Source organism: Zingiber officinale, chromosome 8B (assembly GCF_018446385.1).
Source record: "Zingiber officinale cultivar Zhangliang chromosome 8B, Zo_v1.1, whole genome shotgun sequence".
Classification (NCBI taxonomy): domain Eukaryota; kingdom Viridiplantae; phylum Streptophyta; class Magnoliopsida; order Zingiberales; family Zingiberaceae; genus Zingiber; species Zingiber officinale.
Genome location: NC_056001.1, coordinates 103,534,348 through 103,555,441, shown reverse-complemented (window position 1 = coordinate 103,555,441; position 21,094 = coordinate 103,534,348). Strand labels below are relative to the sequence as shown.

The window sequence follows — 21,094 nt, the reverse complement described above, 5'->3', positions numbered from 1 at the left end:
AAGCGCGCCACGTGCCCAGCGTCCTTTGGTTCGGTGATTCGGACAGGATCACTAATCATAGTATGCCCATGCACAATTTTGATTTTAGATATCATGATAGAAGTAGGGTAAATTTTAGAATTAATCCTAAGGTACCTATGCATGATAAACTTAGACATGTTAGATTCTCATTATCTAAGGAGAAGAAGGTAATTGAGAAGCTAGGAAAAAATCCCAAAAATGGGAGACATATGCTTAGAAAAATGGATAGGTTTAGGAATATCCAAGGTGGATAAGTCAATTCTAGAGCTAGGAATCTAGAAAAGGAGAATCACGCTGGGAAGGCAAAGCTTGGTAATTTGGAGAAAATCCTAGAGAGATTTAATGTTGGATCTAAAGGGTTAGATATGGTGTTGGGTAGCCAAAGACCCAATAATGATAGATCAGGTTTGAGATACTGATTTAGTAGTTTCTCCAAGGCCAAAAAGAAATCATATGCTAGGGTGGCAAATGATAATGGCAAGGGAGAGCCATCGAAGGCCAATGAGAAGAAATATACTAGGGTTGATATGATCATGGCAAGGATAAAGTGCCCAAGGTTAAGAAGATAAAGAAATCTTCTAAGGGGCATCATTATGGTTTAAACACAATATATGAGTCACTTAGGGTGGTGGCTAAGGTTAAGAGCTATAGGGAGAGCTCAAAAGTGGACCCATGGTCAATGGATTTCAAGTGGACCTTGCTTCGGATTCTAGATGGGTCATGAAATGTGCCAAAGTGGTTTAGACATGAACTTGAGTCTCAAATCAAGGGAATTGACACAATTGAGTTGAGTTCATGCATGGAAATATGACATTAGGGCCATATGACATGAAAATTTATTTTTGATGTATACATGTCATATCAACTAATGCTAGGGATGCATTATGATTTTGTATGGGTAACATCAAGAGGAAGCCAAAACTAGAACTAGCAAAGGTTCAATTGAACAATTTGGATAGTTTTGAGTTTTATGTCAATCTTGGGATCCAAGATATGTATATTTTTAAATGTATTTTTCTGAGTAAACACGGGTAAAACTGACATCTCCACAAAATTTAGAGATTTTTGGATGTCTGTGGATTTTTAGTGCATTTCTAAAGTTGGGGCAGAAATAATATTTAGGCTGAAAACAAGATGTCAATCAACTGATCCAGATACCAGTTGACTGGTAATAATATTTATCAAACACAGAATGGTTCTATGAGTTGAATTCGATAAGGGCAGCCTATTGGTAACTGTGGCAGTCGACTAGTACAAGTCTGAAATTATTTTTCAACATTAAGTTTGACCGAGACAACTCATATAGGTGTAAGAGATTCTTGCGGGATAAATACACGAGTTTAAGGTCAGTTTAGATGATCAAGTTTTGATAATTAGGATATTGTTAGAAGATTTTTGATATTAGGCAAAGAGGGAGAAGTAAGGTTTAAGTATGAAAAACCTTAAATACCTTTGTGATGAAATTCCTAATTCAATGGGGAGTTTAGGTATAGGGGGAGCCTTGTGATAGGTTTTTAAATATCCTTGTGATAAAATTCGTAGCTCAATGGGGAGCTTAAGTGTAGGGGGAGCCTTGTGATGAGTTCCAATGCATGTTGCATATTTTTTTGGCGGTGTAAGTCTAAGTATATAGCCTTAGCAACATAAGTCCAAGTGTGACTTGACATGGTTGATTGGTATTATGTTTTCCCTAACTTAAACGTATTGCCAAATATCAAAAAGGGGAAGAATATTGGAAGCAATCTTGAGGGTTCGGTGTGACTATGAATTTTTATGTTTGGGAAAAGAGTTAAAGTTAGGTTTATCCTTGTATTTGATATGTGTATTTAAGTTATGCAGGTTTGCATGATAAACATATAGCTTAGCTTGATGACTTTGGGTTGATGAGGATACACATAGTTCTAGTATAACTATGTTCATTATCTGGATCGATGAGGATTTTTAAAAGTCCAATGACTACTAGTAAATTTTGTTGATTTTGTGGTAGATGATCTTCCTCCTGGGTTACTTACTACCTGAAACTACTCTTAACTAGAGGACGAATTCTTTCAGTCCGAGGTGACTGATGCAAGAGGATCTGAAGATTTTATTATTATTTTTGATAATTTTAAATTTTTGAAAAATTTTATTTGTTTTAGTATTTTATGAATTTTTGGTAATTTTTATTATTTTTTATTTTGATGTTTAGATGTCTAGGATTGTGAGTATTTTTTTTTTGAATTTCTTTCTTTTCTTTATAAGTTAGGAATTGAGCTATATATATCATAGGATTTATTTTCTTTCTTAAGGTTTAGAGTCTATATAAATATGTATTTGACTGTTTAAGAAATGATCTTCGGTTATTAAAAAATATTTTTTTAGAAAAATCTATAGGACGATGATGTCTCTTTTTTGTCTTTTCATCAACCAATACAATAATCATTATCTTGTCCGTCATTATTACAATACAGACATATTTTATTCAATAGCATTCACATGGTAGCTGCTATAACGACGTTAGCTAGGGGTGGAATAAGAATTTTTTTTCCTTTTTTTGGAAAGTAAATTGCACTGATAATTTTTTATGTGGCTAAATAAATATATATAATTTTTTTTTGGAGGTTGGGTGGTTACTAGTTAGGATTTGATTTGAAATGGTGAAGACTAAGAAGAAGGAAGGAAGAAGGAGAAGAATTAGGAAATGAGGAAATTTGGGAGAAAATTCGTATGAAGGCTCAGTCTTCGACCTTGTGAAAAGATTTTTTTTTTTTTAACACCCTTTAGTGGAATGATGTCGTTCCACTAAAGAGTATTTAAACAAATAAATAAAGGCTATGAGTTTTTCACGAATTTAAAAATAGATTTATTTTCAAAAGAAAAAAACTGAGGCGGTAAAAACAATCCCCATAGTAAGGAACCGTCATACTAGATGATTTCGATAAACTCATGGGAAGCTAAAGTCCCCTTAGCCCCATGTAGTTTATCTGTTGATGATAGTGATTATAATTTTATAATTGTTATAATATTAATTTGAATTTAATATATACAATATAAGATAATAATATCAAATAATATACGTGTAGGTTGTGTTCCATTTTAAGGGGACTGTTGGGATGGAGCATTTTTTATTAAAAAAAGGAAAAAAAAAAAAAAAAAAAGAGACTCATGCCATTGATTTCTTGTTAAAAAAAGTTTTTTAGGTCTTATTTTTTTACAAAGTTTATCTATGTTTTTAAATCCAGATATCTCATACAATCCGACTAATCAAGTGACTGGTTCAATATTACGAAATTTTTTCATCTATCATTCGAATAAATTGAGAAGTACGATTCCTAACAGATGAATAATTCAAATTCTTCAAATATTCCCTAAATGAGATTCGAACCGTCATTACATGGGAAGTCTGTCTTATAATTTATCATTGCACTATACTCCCAAGACATTGGGCATTCATTTTTTGAATTTTATTACCAGCGATTCTAAGGACATCCAACTTTCCAAAAATTTTACTTTAAATTTTGATAGGATAATTAAAAATCCTATGATTCTCTAAATTTAGGAAATAAATCTCTATCTTAAAAATAAAATAATATTTCTGTTTAATCTCTCTCCTTCCACTCAATCTTTTCAACCTCTCTCCTTCCACTCATTTCATAAGTATAATAATAAAAAATAGAAAAAAGAGAATAAATAAATAAAAAAAATTAAGGATGTTGAAAATTTTAAAGTATTTGATATATTATGTAGTGAAATTTAATAAAGTATATCATTTATTCTAAATTTTAGATATAGTAATAAGGAAACTGATATGGATGCTCTAATGAAGTAATCATGCTATCCTAATTAATGAAAACCTAAATAAAATGATTTAGTATTAGTTTTATACTTAAAAATATTTCTATAAAAATTAAAATTAATTAGTGTTTTTGTAATGACCAAAACTATTTGTTTTTTATAAAACAATATTATTTCATGTATAAATTAATTTATCTTGTATTACTTTTAAATTTTATCACTATGAAATTAAAATTATAACCATAATTATAAGATTTTTTTTATTTTAGCTTGCAAACTTCTTTCCCATTATTATTATTATTATTATTTTCCCTATTTAATTTTGAAGACGAACGAATCAACTTTTACCACGTATCACATACTTTTTAAATCATGAAAAATATTTATTCTACTATAATAATCCTTTAGGACATCCGCAATTGTCACATCATTATCACATCAAAAGCTTACTTGTTTTAAAAATCATTCTCTATTATCATAAAACATCTTTCTTTTAAAAACTTCATTTTTTTAAAATTCTCTCTCTATCCTTCCTTCATTATTTTTTTTATAAATCTGGTCTCAAGATATTGATATAGATTTATAAAAATAATTATAAACTCCACCTATATAATAAGAGAGGGATTTATATTGAAAAATTTATAGCATATATTACATGTTATAAACCTCCCATTACATATGACCTTATACAAATAAGATTAATCATCCAATAAAATATTTTATATCAATGATGAATTAATCGGCTGATGCCAATATATAAAAGCTAAGTAACCACCCATATACCAATACTACCGATCCGTGAGAATTTTGGCTATTTAAAAGCTACTTAAATCGGTGAATCAAACAACATTTATAAAAGTTTTAATCCGAATAACTATTTTAAAGACGGCACATTCTGACAATATTTTATCAAATTATGAAACTTTTTTTTTCTTTTTAATAATTTCCCTACAGTGTCCTGAACCCTAAACTTCCTTCTCTCCTCAGTCCTCACCACTACGCCGCTACAGACGGGTCGGCCGCCCCATCCGTCGCCGTCTGCATAGTGCCCCTCTGTTATAGCCGAGCTTCACCGTCTCATACCACGGCTTCCTCTCCTCTCCCGAAAGGCACGACGAACGTATCGCGAACAGGTACTTGTCAAAAACCCTAGTCCCGAAGTCTTTATTCGTAGCACACTATCGCGAGCGTCCATACCCATTTGCTTCACCGTCGTTCTCCGGAGAACGTGTCGGCGTCGTCCTTACCTCCCTCCTGTACCGACTTATTTGCTCGAGGCAATTTAGTACCCCGGTGGCATATCATGGATGTGGATCCGAACCCCAATTCGAGCATACAGATGCTCATAGATTCGAAAGAACCAGTTGCTGATAAGGTTGGAAACAGTTAATTATCTCTTATTTTTTCTATTGGTGATCGTTTTTTTTACTCCCTGTCCCTTATGCCTGTTTGTCAATTCGAAAGGGAAAGGCGAAGGATGATCTCTCAGACTCGATCAAGGGCTTGCAGATATCTGATTCATCAAGTATTACGTTCAAAAGGAAACCTGTTATCATCATCCTTGTTGGAATGGCAGGTATGTTATAGAATTGTTATCTTCTTTTTTTTTCCTCCAAGTTTGTAATTGCAGCAGTGGTTTCCCATTTTTGTAGGGAGCGGTAAGACTACATTTCTCCACAGATTGGTCTGCCACACTCAGGCTTCGAACATTCGAGGCTATGTGTTGAACCTTGACCCGGCTGTGATGACCCTTCCTTTTGGTGCAAATATTGACATTAGGGACACTGTTCGCTACAAGGAAGTAATGAAGGAGTACAATCTTGGCCCTAATGGTGGAATTATGACATCACTGAATCTCTTTGCAACAAAGTTCGATGAGGTTGAATATTTTTCTGTTCTTCTAAGTTGTGAGCATCTAGTTTTGTAAAAGTTTCGGTTTTCCTTCAGATGTTTCTAGTTTCATGGATTAACAAATCATAGCCTCTTTTTGGCAATGAGATAGTTTAGTCTCAATCATTCCACGTCGTGTGTTTTGTAGGTAATATCAGTCATAGAAAGACGGGCTGATCAGCTTGACTATGTTTTGGTGGATACACCTGGCCAGATTGAAATTTTTACTTGGTCAGCTTCTGGAGCAATAATTACTGAAGCCTTTGCTTCGACATTTCCCACGATAATTGCTTATGTTATGGATACACCTCGCTCTTCAAATCCAGTTACTTTTATGAGCAATATGCTATATGCTTGTAGCATACTCTACAAAACGAGGCTGCCTTTAGTACTGACTTTTAACAAGATTGATGTGGCTAAACATGGATTTGCGTTGGAGGTATTCTAGTTCCTACTCCGTTACTTCTTCCTTGTTTTTCATATTATTTTTTTGTCATCCTGAAGATATTAGCTTGACTGGCATGCTCTTGAATGTATTTAGCATTCTTAACTAGTAGAGAACCAAAAACACAAATGCATATCGGCTACTCTGATCACTACCTATCAAACAACAAACTTACCTCGTCTCCTCAGAATTATTCTGCCCTCTAGATTTTGTTAAACATGATGCATACTTCTTCATGTTGACAATAGCAAGTGTCTTAACCTTTTTGAATAAATACTGATGTGCTTACTTCTTGTGTTTACATTATAGACAAGACATTTGTATAAATCATAACCTTGTCACTGGCTCGTATATGTGCTTATCTATTATTGTCTTTGTGTTGTAAGTCCATAGTGGAACATTTTCTATATTATAAATCATGTCAGAATTATCCATTGAATTAGTTAATTCTGTAAAAAACAGACATGGTAAAGAATCTCATACTCATTTACTAATTTTGAAATTATCCATCTAATTTGGAAATTTAGAATCTCAAATTCTTTAGACATGGCAAAGAATAAAATATGGGTCTAATGAAATTAAGAGATGAAGTAAAGAGCTTTGAATGTGGGAAGTTACACTTGCTGCTGTAAAAATTTTATGATAAGTTGCTTGAAACGAATACAAGGTAGACAAGGAGATCAGAACATCAAGCAAATAGGTCTGAATAGATCTGAGAGAGTGAGAGAAGAAGTCTGCTTTGTCTGTCTCTGTTATTGTTTAGTTGTCTCAGCTTTACTCATTGCGATTTTATTTTTGAGATAGCCATCCTACTTCACTAATAACTGTCTTTGGTGTGTCTTCTCTTTTGGCATGTAAGAAAAAGTCATTTAAACTATATTCTTGCCTTTTTTAAACTTTACAATCCATAAAAATATTCCTTGATCTTCCCAAACTTTTAAATCCACATGGTACTTTCAATTTAAAGATACTTTTGGGAAGCCTTAAGTCAAGTCCTCCAACTCAGTCAAACCAACTATTTCGCCATTTTAAGTTTTCTCCAAACTGAACACAGTTAGCCTCTGTTTGGATGGGGGTGAGGGAAGGTTTATTAACGGAAGGGGAAGGGAGGGGAAATAAAGTATCTATGTTTCCCTTTGTTTGGGAGGGAGGGAGGAAAGGTTCATTAACGTAATATATATTACCTTGTTTGGGAGGAAGGAAGGGTAATGAAGGTTAAATATATAAAACTACAAATGTATTCTCATTGACAAGATAAGGTTATATTTTCCCGCTCTTCTCTTCTCTTCTCTTCTCTTCTCCTCCCTGATCTTTCCCCAACTCCTCTCAAATTCCCTCCTTGTAAATGTCCTCAGGACCTTGTGCCTGTACTATCGGCATGAAAATTAAACATCTTGTTTCACTGGACTGGTTTGGATAGAAATTTGAGTAACAAGAGTACTTAATTTACATCAAAATCTAATATAAACTAAGTAATATTTTAATTGGATGAAGCAATGTTGTCTGGGGAAACCGGAGTGGTGTTGCAGGAGGCTCCGGTGCTTTGGCTGCTGTTCCTAGTGGCTCAGCCTCCGCCGCCGCCGCCGCTTCTGCTGCCGGAGAAGGCCCTCTTTTGCTGAGTCATCAAATTGATCTCATGCGGAGAAGAGCATGGCAGAGGCCATGTCGATTGGGGGAGATTGAGACAGAGGGGAAGGTGAAGTGAGGGCCTACGGGAGGAGGAAGAGAAGGAAGGCGAGAGGAAGGGAATTAATATTATGAAACAGGGATAAAATTGAGATAATTTTTTGATTCCCCTTACCCTTGGGGTGCAAGAAAATCCTCCATGTCATGGGTAAGGAAGGTTAAAGCTACCCTTCCTTACCTTTCTTTCCTTAGCTCACTCCCTTCCAAACAAGGTTTGGAGTACCCCTTCCCTTTAGTTACCCTCCCCTTCCCCTTCCCTCACCTCCTCCCAAACAGAGGGTTGATGTCTCTTTCCTGAGACTAAAGAGGATCGTGTCTATCTTTTCTTGTTTCATTGGAATCCATGCTCCAACTTAAAAACAAGATGACACCAAATTTGTGACGTTACCTTCTTCATAGTTTGTGTTCTCCCACAGCAGAGGCCGATAGTAAAGTGTTTTTTTTTTTGCTGAAATCACTCGGAAGATTGAGGAAATCACTGATTTCCCTTTCACTTAACCTTTGCGTAATAAACTTAACCTAGGCTACATATTAATTTGCATGTACCTCATAATTTCTTTTTCTTCACAATTTACAGTTCATTGTTCTGGTATCAGTGGATGCAGGATTTTGAAGCATTTCAGGCAGCATTGGACACTGATTCATCCTACACATCAACTTTAGCAAGAAGTCTTGCTCTGGCGCTCGAAGAGTTTTACAAAAATATGCACTCCGTGGGAGTTTCAGCAGTTTCTGGTGATGGAATGGAAGCCTTTTTCACTGCAATTGAATCAAGTGTTAAAGAATACATGGAGAACTACAAGTAACAACCAACCACCGAACTTATTTTGTTCTAAAATCGACTTCAATTATTATTGAAATTTATTCCATTTTCTATACAGAGCTGACCTCGACAAGAGAAGGGCCGAGAAACAGCGTCTAGAAACTGACCGCACGAAGGAAAACATGGAGAGACTACGCAAAGACATGGAGAAATCTAAAGGGCAAACAGTCGTACTTAACACTGGTCTAAAAGACAAAGGATCTCTTAAGATGGAGGAGGAGGAGGAGGAGGAGGAAGAGGAAGAGGAAGAGGAAGAGGAAGATATTAGATTCTCTGAGGAAGAGACAGAGGAAGATGATGGTGAAGATGAAGAGGTTGCGCACTTTGGTTTTTGATACTTCCAGTACAGTTTGTGTCTTACTGAATGTTGTCGAACTGGTAGTAGGTCTTTATTCAACTGCTGCACTTGTTCGTAAAGTGTTCATCTTGTAGTTTATTTTTCTTAGTCTTTTAGGTGCATACGAGACTTGCTGAATGCTTTCCAAAATGAATATAATGTTTTTTTGTATATGTTTTTATCTGTTTTTGTTTATATCATATGAATTGATTTGCATTTATCTTTTATCATAGACGACATTTATCATAATTTGAATGGTAATTTCAAAAGAATAAAATGGAAGCGTTCTGTTATTTTGATGTTATTAAATATTAAAAGGTAATTTTTAGGTGGCGTTTAGTTAAATGATGGGAATGATTTTGATGCTATTAAATATTAAAGGGTAATTCTTAGGCGGTGTTTGGTTAAATGACGAGAATGACTATGAGTATGAGTTTGATAATGAGGTGGAATGAGAATGAGAATAAAATATACTTAGTTATATGAGTTTGGTTGATTCTCATAAATTTAAAAATTATTTCTAAATTATCATTTCTAAATTCATAATTCAAACACTATCTTCTATCATTTCACTCCCTTGTGCCCAAATTCATCAATCAAAGATTCCCTTAACGGGCGTTTGATATATATTTGGCAATGAAAATGATAATGGATTTTGATTGAGGGGTTAATGATAATGGGAATGATTACTGGATTGATGGTGCTTGGTATACATACTGGAATGAATATTATTCCCATTAATGTTGCTTGGTTTGACTTAAATTATGGAATGAGAATCGACCAAAATTCTCATTTTACCCTTATAAGTAAAATATAAAAATAATCACATAGAGTCATGAACTGAACAATTTTATTAAAAAAACACAACTCTGTCAACGGTTTTACATAATCAAAACATCTATCACAATATCAAAAATGATAGAAGCAAAAAAGTATTCATCAAATCCAACGACATCACAAACATATTATTCCAAGCAACTGAGTATAAAATCTTCAACTTCAGAGGGATCCAAACTGAACAATAACTCAACCTTCACAAGATCTTCACAAATTACTTGAGCAACCTTATACTTGTTTTTACCAACAAAATCATATTTATCCAACATCTCAAGAACTTGTGGCATTTTTGAAGATTTACCTTGAACCCAAGGTGACATTGACTCAAATTATGAGCTAACAGTTTGCATAAATCCCTCAACCTATGCACTGAGTAATTTGAAGTCAAAATCGACATTTTGCACAGATGTTAGAAATCGAATAAAGAGAAGATACCCTCTTGCCCATTAGTTTATTAGGAATAAGCAAGTACTGTGAAATATTAATTCATCGCCATAGATTAATAGAAGACAAAACCTGATGAATAGATTTCGCATGGCCTCTCCATTTTAATTTTTTATATGATTAAAGAAAATATGTATGCTTTAGCAGTTAATTAATGCCATGTTAATTAATTTACTATGACAAGTTACATTTGATTGTGTTCACATTTTACTGATGCATACAGAATTAAAATACATTCACATTTTACATACGACAAGTTACACAATTAATTTTATTGATACGTACACATAAAGAAATCGTCTGTCACAACTTACCAGGGGTGGCCGAGAGGAAGAGGTGTTGGCGGCCGAGTAGGGGGGGGGGGGGGGGGAAGCAGAGCCACGGGCGGGGTTGGGGAAGAAGAAGCGCGGGCGACCGACCGGGGAAGCAGAGCCACGGGCGGGGTTGGGGAAGAAGAAGCGCGGGCGACCGACCGGGGAAGCAGAGCCACGGGCGGGGTCGGGGAAAATGAATCGCGGGTGGGGTCGGGGAAGAAGCACCGGTGATCGGGCGAGCAGCCGGGGTAGCAGTCGCGGGTGGGCCAGCGAGCGGGGAAGCAAAGACGCGACAACGAGCGAGGAAGATAGACACTGAGATGAAACACGCAAAGTAAAAGAGAAAAAAAAAAAGAAAAGAAGAAAAAGGCTCGGAGGAGAGGGGTTGGGTCGTGAAAAAGAAAACCAAATGAATAAGGAGGAATGAGTTTAACAATAACCTAGGAGTGGGTGGGTTATGAAATTAGGGCTATCAAATTTATATTTTGATTCTTATTCTCATTTACCAAGCATCAAGAATGAGAATGAGGTCTGGGGTTCGAATGGGTCTTAGGGTTTAGAATAGTCCCCTCGGATAGGTCTAGTGGCTAGCACATGAGGTGTTGCCACAATGAGGTCTGGGGTTTGAATCTCTACAAAGCCGAGGTAAATACCTCCTTTATGTGCTAGTCACTATTCCAAAGGCTAGTAGCCGCCCGTGATTTACATTCTCCGTATTGGCCTTGGGACGGATTGGCGGGGGCGCTGGGAACGAGCATATTCACCTTTTACCGCAAAGAATGAGAATGAAACAAATTTCATTCCCACTCCAACATCATAAATCCGCCTACCCAACACCTCCTTAAAGTAATCATTGAGGATATTTTAGCAGTTCCAATATCCCTAAGATGAGCCCAGAATTTTTAGCCCATGAATCGTCAAATTACTGGACCTATCGATAGACGATTTGGAGCCGTCGGATCGGATTCCGCAGTCATCCTGGAGTTGCCCTTTTCTGTCTGTTTATATGCGCTCTTCCACGGTGATCGAGTTCGATTTTGAGGCGAAGATGTTCCTGCGGCGAGTGCTGTTGGGCGGCGGATGGCGGGCTATGTCGACGCAGGTAGGGAAGAAGGTGAAGGAGACGACCGGGATTGTGGGGCTCGACGTGGTGCCTAACGCCCGCGAGGTGTTGATCTCCCTCTACACCCGCACCCTAAGGGAGATCCAGGCCGTGCCCCCGGACGAGGGCTACCGCAAGGCCGTCGAGAGCTTCACCCGCCAACGCCTCAACGTCTGCCTGGAGGAGGATGACTGGGAGGAGATCGAGAACCGCCTGGGGTGCGGCCAGGTCGAGGAGCTCATCGAGGAGGTGAAGGACGAGCTCACGCTTATCTCCAAGATGATCGGTTCGTACCTCTTTATTCTTAGTCCCTTTCAATTCTGTTGATGTTTGTTTTTATCTATGCGTTGGTTTGACGTTGGATTTGGCGATTTCTCCAGTAGATCTGCGTGGTAGATTCTATTTGCTTTCCTTCGCTGATTTTCAATTAGTTAAAGGATCATTTCGGCATTTAACAATTAAAATTAGATAGTATTAACAGTTTCTTCAAAATGAGATCTTTTAGGGTCCTATGATATTTTGATGGAGATTCAATACTGTTGGGCTGTTCTGGGTGGTAATTTTTTTTTTCTTTCCTGTCCATTTCGTGGAGTTCGATTGCAGAGTACTCTGTCACGATCTTGATTTTGGGAGTGTGTCTCCGTGCGTTGAGGCACTATGTGACAGCTGAGGGAAGAACCTTCAAGAGATTGATTGGACGGATCATTCCCCGTCTTCTTCTTCTGCATCCCTTTGTTGAAACCTGGATGTCTTATATCTATTGTTAATATCTATTTATAGAGTTATATCATGAAGCAGTAAACTGGTTTTTACAAGTTAATCATGGTTAGGTCTGTACTTTGGCTGGCAATGAGTGACGAGGATGATACTGCTGTTTACTTTGCTAGATGGGTTAGAATGGATGGAATACTGGGAAAACTGAAATGGGGTTTCTTACTTCATTTTGATTCCCCTAATTGGGTGGATCAAGTTGGGATTGATGCTTTCCAATACTTTTGTTCTTATGCATCTTCCAATCTGTCCATCCAAGCAAACAACACAGTGGAAATGCTTATAAGCTATCCATCTTGATCAATCTATCCAACTGTTAAAACACAATAACCAGTAGGTTCTCTGCCCTTCTTTTTTGCCTTGTTAGCTTTAAAAGGATACTCACACTTAATCTAGAGATTTCCTTGCTTGTGGAGTAAGCTCCAATAATAGGAAAATAGACAGTGCATTAGACCCAATCTTTGCATCCTAAGTCTGCATTTTGTATGCTTTTCAGCATTGACAATTGGCAATCCCAATCAACGTCCCTTTCACTCTGAGTCTTCTAGCCGTCCTTGTTGCATGACTGTGTTTGTTGCTTAGTTCATTTATCTTCATCTGTTGATAACCTCTTCCACTTGTTTCGTCCCATACTCTCTGATTACTGCAGACTTAAAGCTCACACAATTCTGGTTAATAGAGAAGTCTTTCAAAAAAACATTTTCTTCAAATTTTATACATAACAATCTTGTACTCATTTTTTTGGATGATGTGGGTCTTTCTTATCAGCTATTTGTGCCAGAATGCCTTCCCTCACATACTCTATTGCTTGTGTGTATGGCCTAGGAATCAATTTCTGGTCGTATATCTTTGTCACAAATTTGTAACGTTTCTGCATAGTTTCCTTAAGATTGAGCCAACGCTTGTTGTTATGGTCATTCATTCTATTGAAAGAATCTTCATTCAAGAACTCTACCTGAAATTCTTATTTCATACAGTGCATATTACTAAAGCAAATAATCCATGAAAATTTCAAAATTGACCATTCTCAAACTGATTGGATCCACTATTTTTATAAGAAATCTCGAGCTTGCTTTCCTTCAAGAGGTGTGTATGTGTGTTTCTGAAGAAACACACCAATTGTAGTAGTAGATGGAAATAGTAACTCCCAACAATTTATCTTCAACTTCTCTTATTTCAAGAAACTAATCACTACAATGATCTTTGATGGTGACAAGTATACCTAAAATTTGAATGATATGGATATTTTTTGATCCAACTATTCTTATTAGCCCTGATATTTACAGTTAGGCTAACTTAATATGGTCTAATATATTTCATGTACTTCCTAATTTGCTTTTGTGAACATTATGTTAGTTTCAAAAAATTGATAGCTAACAATTCTAGTTAGCCTTGGATATGAAGTTGCATCATAGAATATGAAACCCGAAGGGAGACTTATTCCTTATTTAGATCCCTACACATCTCGTCAAGCATCTGTTCACTATGCTCATGGATGTTTCCAATATCATTATTCTCTTTCATTAACTATTTTGTATATTTATTCCTCACAACTTCTTAAGGCTAGTTGTCTTTATATTGCAATGCAGAGTGGGATCCATGGGGAGTTCCTGAGGACTACGAATGTAAGGTTATCGAAGATAACACTCCAATTCCTAAACATGTTCCACATCACCGACCTTCCCCTCTCCCCAATGAGTTCTTTAAGACGTTGGAGGCCTTCACGACAGATTCGCCTCCCAAGGATGAAACTGCACCCCAGTTAAAAACTTGAATGCTCACTCTTTTGCTTGGTTTGACAATATATATTTCCAGCATTTTTTGGTGCTAATGATGGACCGAGCTTTCACTTATGAAAATAATATCGCTAGGATTCAAAAATGTTTTAATTCCCTGAAGGACACAATTGCAAGACATTGTTAGGCAACTCCATAATGAATTGCTATGCTTATTTGTGTTTGTGTATGACTGATCTTAGTAAGGTGATTTTAGCTTTTGCAAGACCAATTGTCTTATGAACCTCTACCTGAACCGGGCTGTTGCTTGCCGACGTGGACGACGCCTGAGCTTACCGGTGTTGGCAACGGCAAAAAGTTTGATGAACGCAGTGAATTTTGCACCTGCAACAAGTCTCCTCAGCACCTACTGATCTGTGAGTTATGCATTAGTTATGCTTAGCAATTAGAAGAAACATATGGTCGCATGGTAAGTATGTTAGAGAAACTATCCAAACAAAAATTCCTCACATTTTTCTCATTTCACATTGTCGATAGATTTAAATCTCATTTAATATTAGTGTAATACTCTTAGTTAACTCGTCTTTGTCACTATTGCTTGAAGCTTAAGTGCCTAATTATGCGTGTAATGGTGGGGGCCATGGGCTCATGGCTAATGGCTACCACCAAATATAAGCACGCGTGGAATGATATGGTATTATAATTCTTGCCACTCATTAGTCCTGAGGCGTAGCCAAAGACCCAAACGAGCTCTGACTTGTCAGACCACTAAAATAATCATATAAGCACGCGTGAAAGGGACGTTGATTGGGATTGCCAAATGTCAATGCTGAACAGCATACAAAATGCAGACTTAGGATGCAAAGATTGGGTCTAATGCACTGTCTATTTTCCTATTATTGGAGCTTACTCCACAAGCAAGGAAATCTCTAGATTAAGTGTGAGTATCCTTTTAAAGCTAACAAGGCAAAAAAGAAGGGCAGAGAACCTACTGGTTAGTGTGTTTTAACAGTTGGATAGATTGATCAAGATGGATAGCTTATAAGCATTTCCACTGTGTTGTTTGCTTGGATGGACAGATTGGAAGATGCATAAGAACAAAAGTATTGGAAAGCATCAATCCCAACTTGATCCACCCAATTAGGGGAATCAAAATGAAGTAAGAAACCCCATTTCAGTTTTCCCAGTATTCCATCCCTTCTAACCCATCTAGCAAAGTAAACAGCAGTATCATCCTCGTCACTCATTGTCAGCCAAAGTACAGACCCTAACAATGATTAACTTGTAAAAACCAGTTTACTGCTTCATGATATAACTCTATAAATAGATATTAACAATAGATATAAGACATCCAGGTTTCAACAAAGGGATGCAGAAGAAGAAAACGGGGAATGATCCGCCCAATCAATCTCTTGAAGGTTCTTCCCTCAGCTGTCACATAGTGCCTCAACGCATGGAGACACACTCCCAAAATCAAGATCGTGACAGAGTACTCTGCAATCGAACTCCACGAAATGAACAGGAAAGAAAAACAAAATTGGCACCCAGAACAGCCCAACAGTATTGAATCTCCATCAAAATATCATAGGACCCTAAAAGATCTCATTTTGAAGAAACTGTTAATACTTTCTAATTTTAATTGTTAAATGCCGAAATGATCCTTTAACTAATTGAAAATCAGCGAAGGAAAGCAAATAGAATCTACCACGCAGATCTACTGGAGAAATCGCCAAATCCAACGTCAAACCAACGCAAAGATAAAAACAAACATCAACAGAATTGAAAGGGACTAAGAATAAAGAGGTACGAACCGATCATCTTGGAGATAAGCGTGAGCTCGTCCTTCGCCTCCTCGATGAGCTCCTCGACCTGGCCGCACCCCAGGCGGTTCTCGATCTCCTCCCAGTCATCCTCCTCCAGGCAGACGTTGAGGCGTTGGCGGGTGAAGCTCTCGACGGCCTTGCGGTAGCCCTCGTCCGGGGGCACGACCTGGATCTCCCTTAGGGTGAGGGTGTAGAGGGAGATCAGCACCTCGCGGGCGTTGGGCACCACGTCGAGCCCCACAATCCCGGTCGTCTCCTTCACCTTCTTCCCTACTTGCGTCGACATAGCCCGCCATCCGCCGCCCAACAGCACTCGCCGCAGGAACATCTTCGCCTCAAAATCGAACTCGATCACCGTGGAAGAGCGCATATAAACAGACAGAAAAGGGCAACTCCAGGATGGCTGCGGAATCCGATCCGACGGCTCCAAATCGTCTATTGATAGGTCCAGTAATTTGACGATTCATGGGCTAAAAATTCTGGGCTCATCTTAGGGATATTGGAACTGCTAAAATATCCTCAATGATTACTTTAAGGAGGTGTTGGGTAGGCGGATTTATGATGTTGGAGTGGGAATGAAATTTGTTTCATTCTCATTTTTTTTTGTAAAAGGTGAATACGTTCACCCCTAGTATCCCGTCAATCCGTCCCAAGGTCAATACGGAGGAGGTAAATCACGGGCGGCTAGTAACCTTTGGAATAGTGACTAACACATAAGGGAGGTATTTACCTCGGCTTTGCCAAGATTCGAACCACATACCTCATTGTGGCAACACCTCATGTGCTAGCCACTAGACTCATCCGAGTGGACTCATTCTAAACCCTAAGACCCATTTGAACCTCAGACCTCATTCTCATTCTTGATGCTTGGTAAATGGGAATAAGAATCAAAATATAAATTTGATAGCCCTAATTTCATAACCCACCCACTCCTAGGTTATTGTTAAACTCATTCCTCCTTATTCATTTGGTTTTTTTTTCACGGCTCATCCCCCCTCCTCCGAACCTTTTTCTTCTTTTCTTTTTTTTTCTCTTTTACTTTGCGTGTTTCATCTCAGTGCCTTTCTTCCTCGCTCGTTGTCGCGTCTTTGCTTCCCCGCTCGCCGGTCCACCCGCGACTGCTTCCCCGGCTGCTCGCCCGATCACCGGTGCTTCTTCTTCCCCAACCCCACCCGCAATTCTTTTTCCCCGACCCCGCCCGTGGCTCTGCTTCCCCGGTCGATCGCCCACGCTTCTTCTTCCCTGATCGCCTGCGTTTCTTCACCCCCCACCCCCTCTCTTCCTCCCCCCCCCCCCTACTCGGCCGCCAACGCCTCTTCCTCTCGGCCACCCCTGGTAAGTTGTGATAGACAATTTCTTTATGTGTACGTATCAATAAAATTAATTGTGTAACTTGTCGTATGTAAAATGTGAATGCATTTTAATTCTGTATGCATCAGTGAATGTGAACACAATCAAATGTAACTTGTCATAGTAAATTAATTAACATGACATTAATTAACTGCTAAAGCATATGCATTTTCTTTAATCATATAAAAAATTAAAGTGGAGAGGTCATGCGAAGTCTATTCATCAGGTTTTGTTTAGATCAAGAGCTTGCTGCTTCTATTAATCTATGGCGATGAATTAATATTTCACAGTACTTGCTTATTCCTAATGAACCAATGGGCAAGAGAGTCTCTTCTCTTTATTTGATTTCTAATTACCTTTGTGAAACAGATCATTCCATCTGTGCAAAATGTCGATTCTGACTTCAAGTTACTCAGTGCATAGGTTGAGGGATTTATGTAAATTATTAGCTCACAATTTGAGTCAATGTCACCTTGGGTTCAAGGTAAATCCTCAAAAATGCCACAAGTTCTTGAGATGTTGGATAAGTATGATTTCGTTGGTAAGAACAAGTATAAGGCTGCTCAAGTAATTTGTGAAGATCTTGTGAAGGTTGAGTTATTGTTCAGTTTGGATCCCTCTGAAGTTGAAGATTTTATACTCAGTTGTGTGGAATAATATGTTTGTGATGTCGTTGGATTTGATGAATACTTTTTTACTTCTATCATTTTTGATATTGTGATAGATGTTTTGATTATGCAAGACCGTTGACAGAGTTGTTGCCACCGTATTACGTTTTTTTAATAAAATTGTTCAGTTCATGACTCTATGTGATTATTTTTATATTTTACTTATAAGGGTAAAATGAGAATTTTGATCGATTTTCATTCCATAATTTAAGCCAAACCAAGCAACATTAATGGGAATAATATTCATTCCAGTATGTATACCAAGCACCATCAATCTAGTAATCATTTCCATTGTCATTAACCCCTCAATCAAAATCCATTATCATTCTCATTGTTAAATATATACCAAACGCCCCCTAAGGGAATCTTTGGTTGATGGATTTGGGTAAAAGGAATGAAATGATAGAAGATAGTGTTTGGATTATAAATTTAGAAATGACAATTTAGAAATGATTTCTAAATTTATGAAAATCAACCAAACTCATATAACTAAGTATATTTTATTCTCATTCTCATTCCACCTCATTATCAAACTCATACTCATTATCATTCTCATCATTTAACCAAACACCACCTAAGAATTACCCTTTAATATTTAATAGCATCAAAATCATTCCCATCATTTAACTAAACGTCACCTAAAAATTACCTTTTAATATTTAATAACATCAAAATAACACAACGCTTCCATTTTATTCTTTTGAAATTACCATTCAAATTATGATAAATGTCGTCTATGATAAAAGATAAATGCAAATCAATTCATATGATATAAACAAAAACAGATAAAAAAATATACAAAAAACATTATATTCATTTTGGAAAGCATTCAGCAAAGCATTCAGCAAGTATCGTATGCACCTAAAAGACTAAGAAAAATAAACTACAAGATGAACACTTTACGAACAAGTGCAGCAGTTGAATAAAGACCTACTACCAGTTCGACAACATTTAGTAAGACACAAACTGTACTGGAAGTATCAAAAACCAAAGTGCGCAACCTCTTCATCTTCCCCTCCATCTTCCTCTGTCTCTTCCTCAGAGAATCTAATATTCTCCAACTCCTCTTCCTCATCCTCCTCCTCTTCCTCATCCTTCATCTTAAGAGATCCTTTGTCTTTTAGACCAGTGTTAAGTACGACTGTTTGCCCTTTAGATTTCTCCAAGTCTTTGCGGAATCTCTCCATGTTTTCCTTCTTGCAGTCAGTTTCTAGACGCCTTCTCTTGTCGAGGTCAGCTCTGTATAGAAAATGGAATAAATCCCAATAATAATTGAAGTCGATTTTAGAACAAAATAAGTTCGGTGGTTGGTTGTTACTTGTAGTTCTCCATGTATTCTTTAACACTTGATTCAATTGCAGTGAAAAAGGCTTCCATTTCATCACTTGAAACTGCTGAAACTCCCACGGAGTGCATATTTTTGTAAAACTCTTCGAGCGCCAGAGCAAGACTTCTTGCTAAAGTTGATGTGTAGGATGAATCAGTGTCCAATGCTGCCTGAAATGCTTCAAAATCCTGCATCCACTGATACCAGAACAATGAACTGTAAATTGTGAAGAAAAAGAAATTACGAGGTACATGCAAATTAATATGTAGCCTAGGTTAAGTTTATTACGCAAAGGTTAAGTGAAAGGGAAATCAGTGATTTCCTCAATCTTCCGAATGATTTCAGCAAAAAAAAAAACACTTGACTATCGGCCTCTGCCGTGGGAGAACACAAACTATGAAGAAGGTAACGTCACAAATTTGGTGTCATCTTGTTTTTAAGTTGGAGCATGGATTCCAATGAAACAAGAAAAGATAGACACGATTCTCTTTAGTCTCAGAAAAGTGGCATCAACCCTCTGTTTGGGAGGAGATGAAGGAAGGGTAACTAAAGGGAAGGGGTACTCCAAACCTTGTTTGGAAGGGAGTGAGCTAAGGAAAGAAAGGTAAGGAAGGGTAAGTTTTAACCTTCCTTACCAATGAGGTTAGTAGAAAGGGTAAGTTTGGGACCGATCAGGTTAGTAGCAGGAGCTACTGCTTGTCTTCTGATCGTCTTCTTGATGCTTGGTAAATGGGAATAAGAATCAAAATATAAATTTGATAGCCCTAATTTCATAACCCACCCACTCCTAGGTTATTGTTAAACTCATTCCTCCTTATTCATTTGGTTTTTTTTTCACGGCCCATCCCCCCTCCTCCGAACCTTTTTCTTCTTTTCTTTTTCTTTTTCTTTTTTACTTTGCGTGTTTCATCTCAGTGCCTTTCTTCCTCGCTCGTTGTCGCGTCTTTGCTTCCCCGCTCGCCGGTCCACCCGCGACTGCTTCCCCGGCTGCTCGCCCGATCACCGGTGCTTCTTCTTCCCCGACCCCACCCGCGATTCTTTTTCCCCGACCCCGACCCCGCCCGTGGCTCTGCTTCCCCGGTCGATCGCCCGCGCTTCTTCTTCCCTGATCGCCCGCGCTTCTCCCCCCCCTCTCCTCCTCCTCCTCCTCCCTACTCGGCCGCCAACGCCTCTTCCTCTCGGCCACCCCTGGTAAGTTGTGACAGGCAATTTCTTTATGTGTACGTATCAATAAAATTAATTGTGTAACTTGTCGTATGTAAAATGTGAATGCATTTTAATTCTGTATGCATCAGTGAATGTGAACACAATCAAATGTAACTTGTCATAGTAAATTAATTAACATGCCATTAATTAACTGCTAAACCATATGTATTTTCTTTAATCATATAAAAAATTAAAGTGGAGAGGTCATGCGAAGTCTATTCATCAGGTTTTGTTTAGATCAAGAGCTTGCTGCTTCTATTAATCTATGGCGATGAATTAATATTCCACAGTACTTGCTTATTCTTAATGAACCAATGGACAAGAGAGTCTCTTTTCTTTATTTGATTTCTAATTACCTTTGTGAAACAGATCATTCCATCTGTGCAAAATGTCGATTCTGACTTCAAGTTACTCAGTGCATAGGTTGAGGGATTTATGTAAATTATTAGCACACAATTTGAGTCAATGTCACCTTGGGTTCAAGGTAAATCCTCAAAAATGCCACAAGTTCTTGAGATGTTGGATAAGTATGATTTCGTT

The 21,094-nt window shown here is 37.6% G+C and overlaps 4 protein-coding genes across 6 annotated transcripts; 2 read left to right on the top strand and 2 right to left on the bottom strand.

The window, feature by feature from the left end:
* The first annotated feature begins 4,768 nt into the window (after positions 1 to 4,768).
* Positions 4,769 to 9,149, top strand: LOC122016239 (GPN-loop GTPase QQT2-like). The gene is made up of 6 exons (XM_042573473.1): positions 4,769 to 5,170; positions 5,260 to 5,371; positions 5,448 to 5,674; positions 5,834 to 6,124; positions 8,413 to 8,618; positions 8,698 to 9,149. The coding sequence occupies exons 1-6, from the start codon at positions 5,099 to 5,101 to the stop codon at positions 8,972 to 8,974; spliced, it is 1,185 nt and encodes a 394-aa protein (XP_042429407.1). The 5' UTR covers positions 4,769 to 5,098; the 3' UTR covers positions 8,975 to 9,149.
* Positions 9,150 to 11,562: 2,413 nt separating this feature from the next.
* Positions 11,563 to 14,409, top strand: LOC122017863 (probable NADH dehydrogenase [ubiquinone] 1 alpha subcomplex subunit 5, mitochondrial). Its single transcript, XM_042575568.1, has 2 exons — positions 11,563 to 11,959; positions 14,034 to 14,409. Exons 1-2 carry the CDS (start codon positions 11,578 to 11,580, stop codon positions 14,216 to 14,218), a joined length of 567 nt encoding a protein of 188 aa, XP_042431502.1. The 5' UTR covers positions 11,563 to 11,577; the 3' UTR covers positions 14,219 to 14,409.
* Positions 14,410 to 14,436: 27 nt separating this feature from the next.
* On the bottom strand, positions 14,437 to 16,473 carry LOC122017864 (probable NADH dehydrogenase [ubiquinone] 1 alpha subcomplex subunit 5, mitochondrial). 3 transcript variants are annotated; one of them, XM_042575570.1, is made up of 2 exons: positions 15,992 to 16,467; positions 14,437 to 14,564 (listed from the first exon to the last, which is right to left on the bottom strand). In XM_042575570.1, exons 1-2 carry the CDS (start codon positions 16,371 to 16,373, stop codon positions 14,467 to 14,469), a joined length of 480 nt encoding a protein of 159 aa, XP_042431504.1. In that variant the 5' UTR covers positions 16,374 to 16,467; the 3' UTR covers positions 14,437 to 14,466. The 3 variants fall into 3 exon arrangements, with proteins under 3 accessions (XP_042431504.1, XP_042431505.1, XP_042431503.1); XM_042575571.1 differs by having other exon boundaries at positions 14,443 to 14,594; positions 15,992 to 16,455; XM_042575569.1 differs by lacking the exon at positions 14,437 to 14,564 and adding an exon at positions 14,614 to 15,674 and having other exon boundaries at positions 15,992 to 16,473.
* Positions 16,474 to 18,900: 2,427 nt separating this feature from the next.
* On the bottom strand, positions 18,901 to 19,682 carry LOC122017322 (GPN-loop GTPase QQT2-like). The gene is made up of 2 exons (XM_042574904.1): positions 19,340 to 19,682; positions 18,901 to 19,260 (listed from the first exon to the last, which is right to left on the bottom strand). Exons 1-2 carry the CDS (start codon positions 19,540 to 19,542, stop codon positions 19,002 to 19,004), a joined length of 462 nt encoding a protein of 153 aa, XP_042430838.1. The 5' UTR covers positions 19,543 to 19,682; the 3' UTR covers positions 18,901 to 19,001.
* Between the last annotated feature and the right edge of the window lie 1,412 nt (positions 19,683 to 21,094).

Bases quoted from the DNA above. Each gene is read 5' to 3' on its own strand.
- LOC122016239 (XM_042573473.1), top strand. From the start codon at position 5,099: ATGGATGTGGATCCGAACCCCAATTCGAGCATACAGATGCTCATAGAT. The intron at 5,372-5,447 runs GTATGTTATAGA...CCATTTTTGTAG, and splicing joins CATCCTTGTTGGAATGGCAG to GGAGCGGTAAGACTACATTT. The intron at 8,619-8,697 runs GTAACAACCAAC...TTTTCTATACAG, and splicing joins GAATACATGGAGAACTACAA to AGCTGACCTCGACAAGAGAA.
- LOC122017863 (XM_042575568.1), top strand. From the start codon at position 11,578: ATGCGCTCTTCCACGGTGATCGAGTTCGATTTTGAGGCGAAGATGTTC. The intron at 11,960-14,033 runs GTTCGTACCTCT...ATTGCAATGCAG, and splicing joins GCTTATCTCCAAGATGATCG to AGTGGGATCCATGGGGAGTT.
- LOC122017864 (XM_042575569.1), bottom strand. From the start codon at position 16,373: ATGCGCTCTTCCACGGTGATCGAGTTCGATTTTGAGGCGAAGATGTTC. The intron at 15,675-15,991 runs GTTCGTACCTCT...GTTCGATTGCAG, and splicing joins GCTTATCTCCAAGATGATCG to AGTACTCTGTCACGATCTTG.
- LOC122017322 (XM_042574904.1), bottom strand. From the start codon at position 19,542: ATGCAGGATTTTGAAGCATTTCAGGCAGCATTGGACACTGATTCATCC. The intron at 19,261-19,339 runs GTAACAACCAAC...TTTTCTATACAG, and splicing joins GAATACATGGAGAACTACAA to AGCTGACCTCGACAAGAGAA.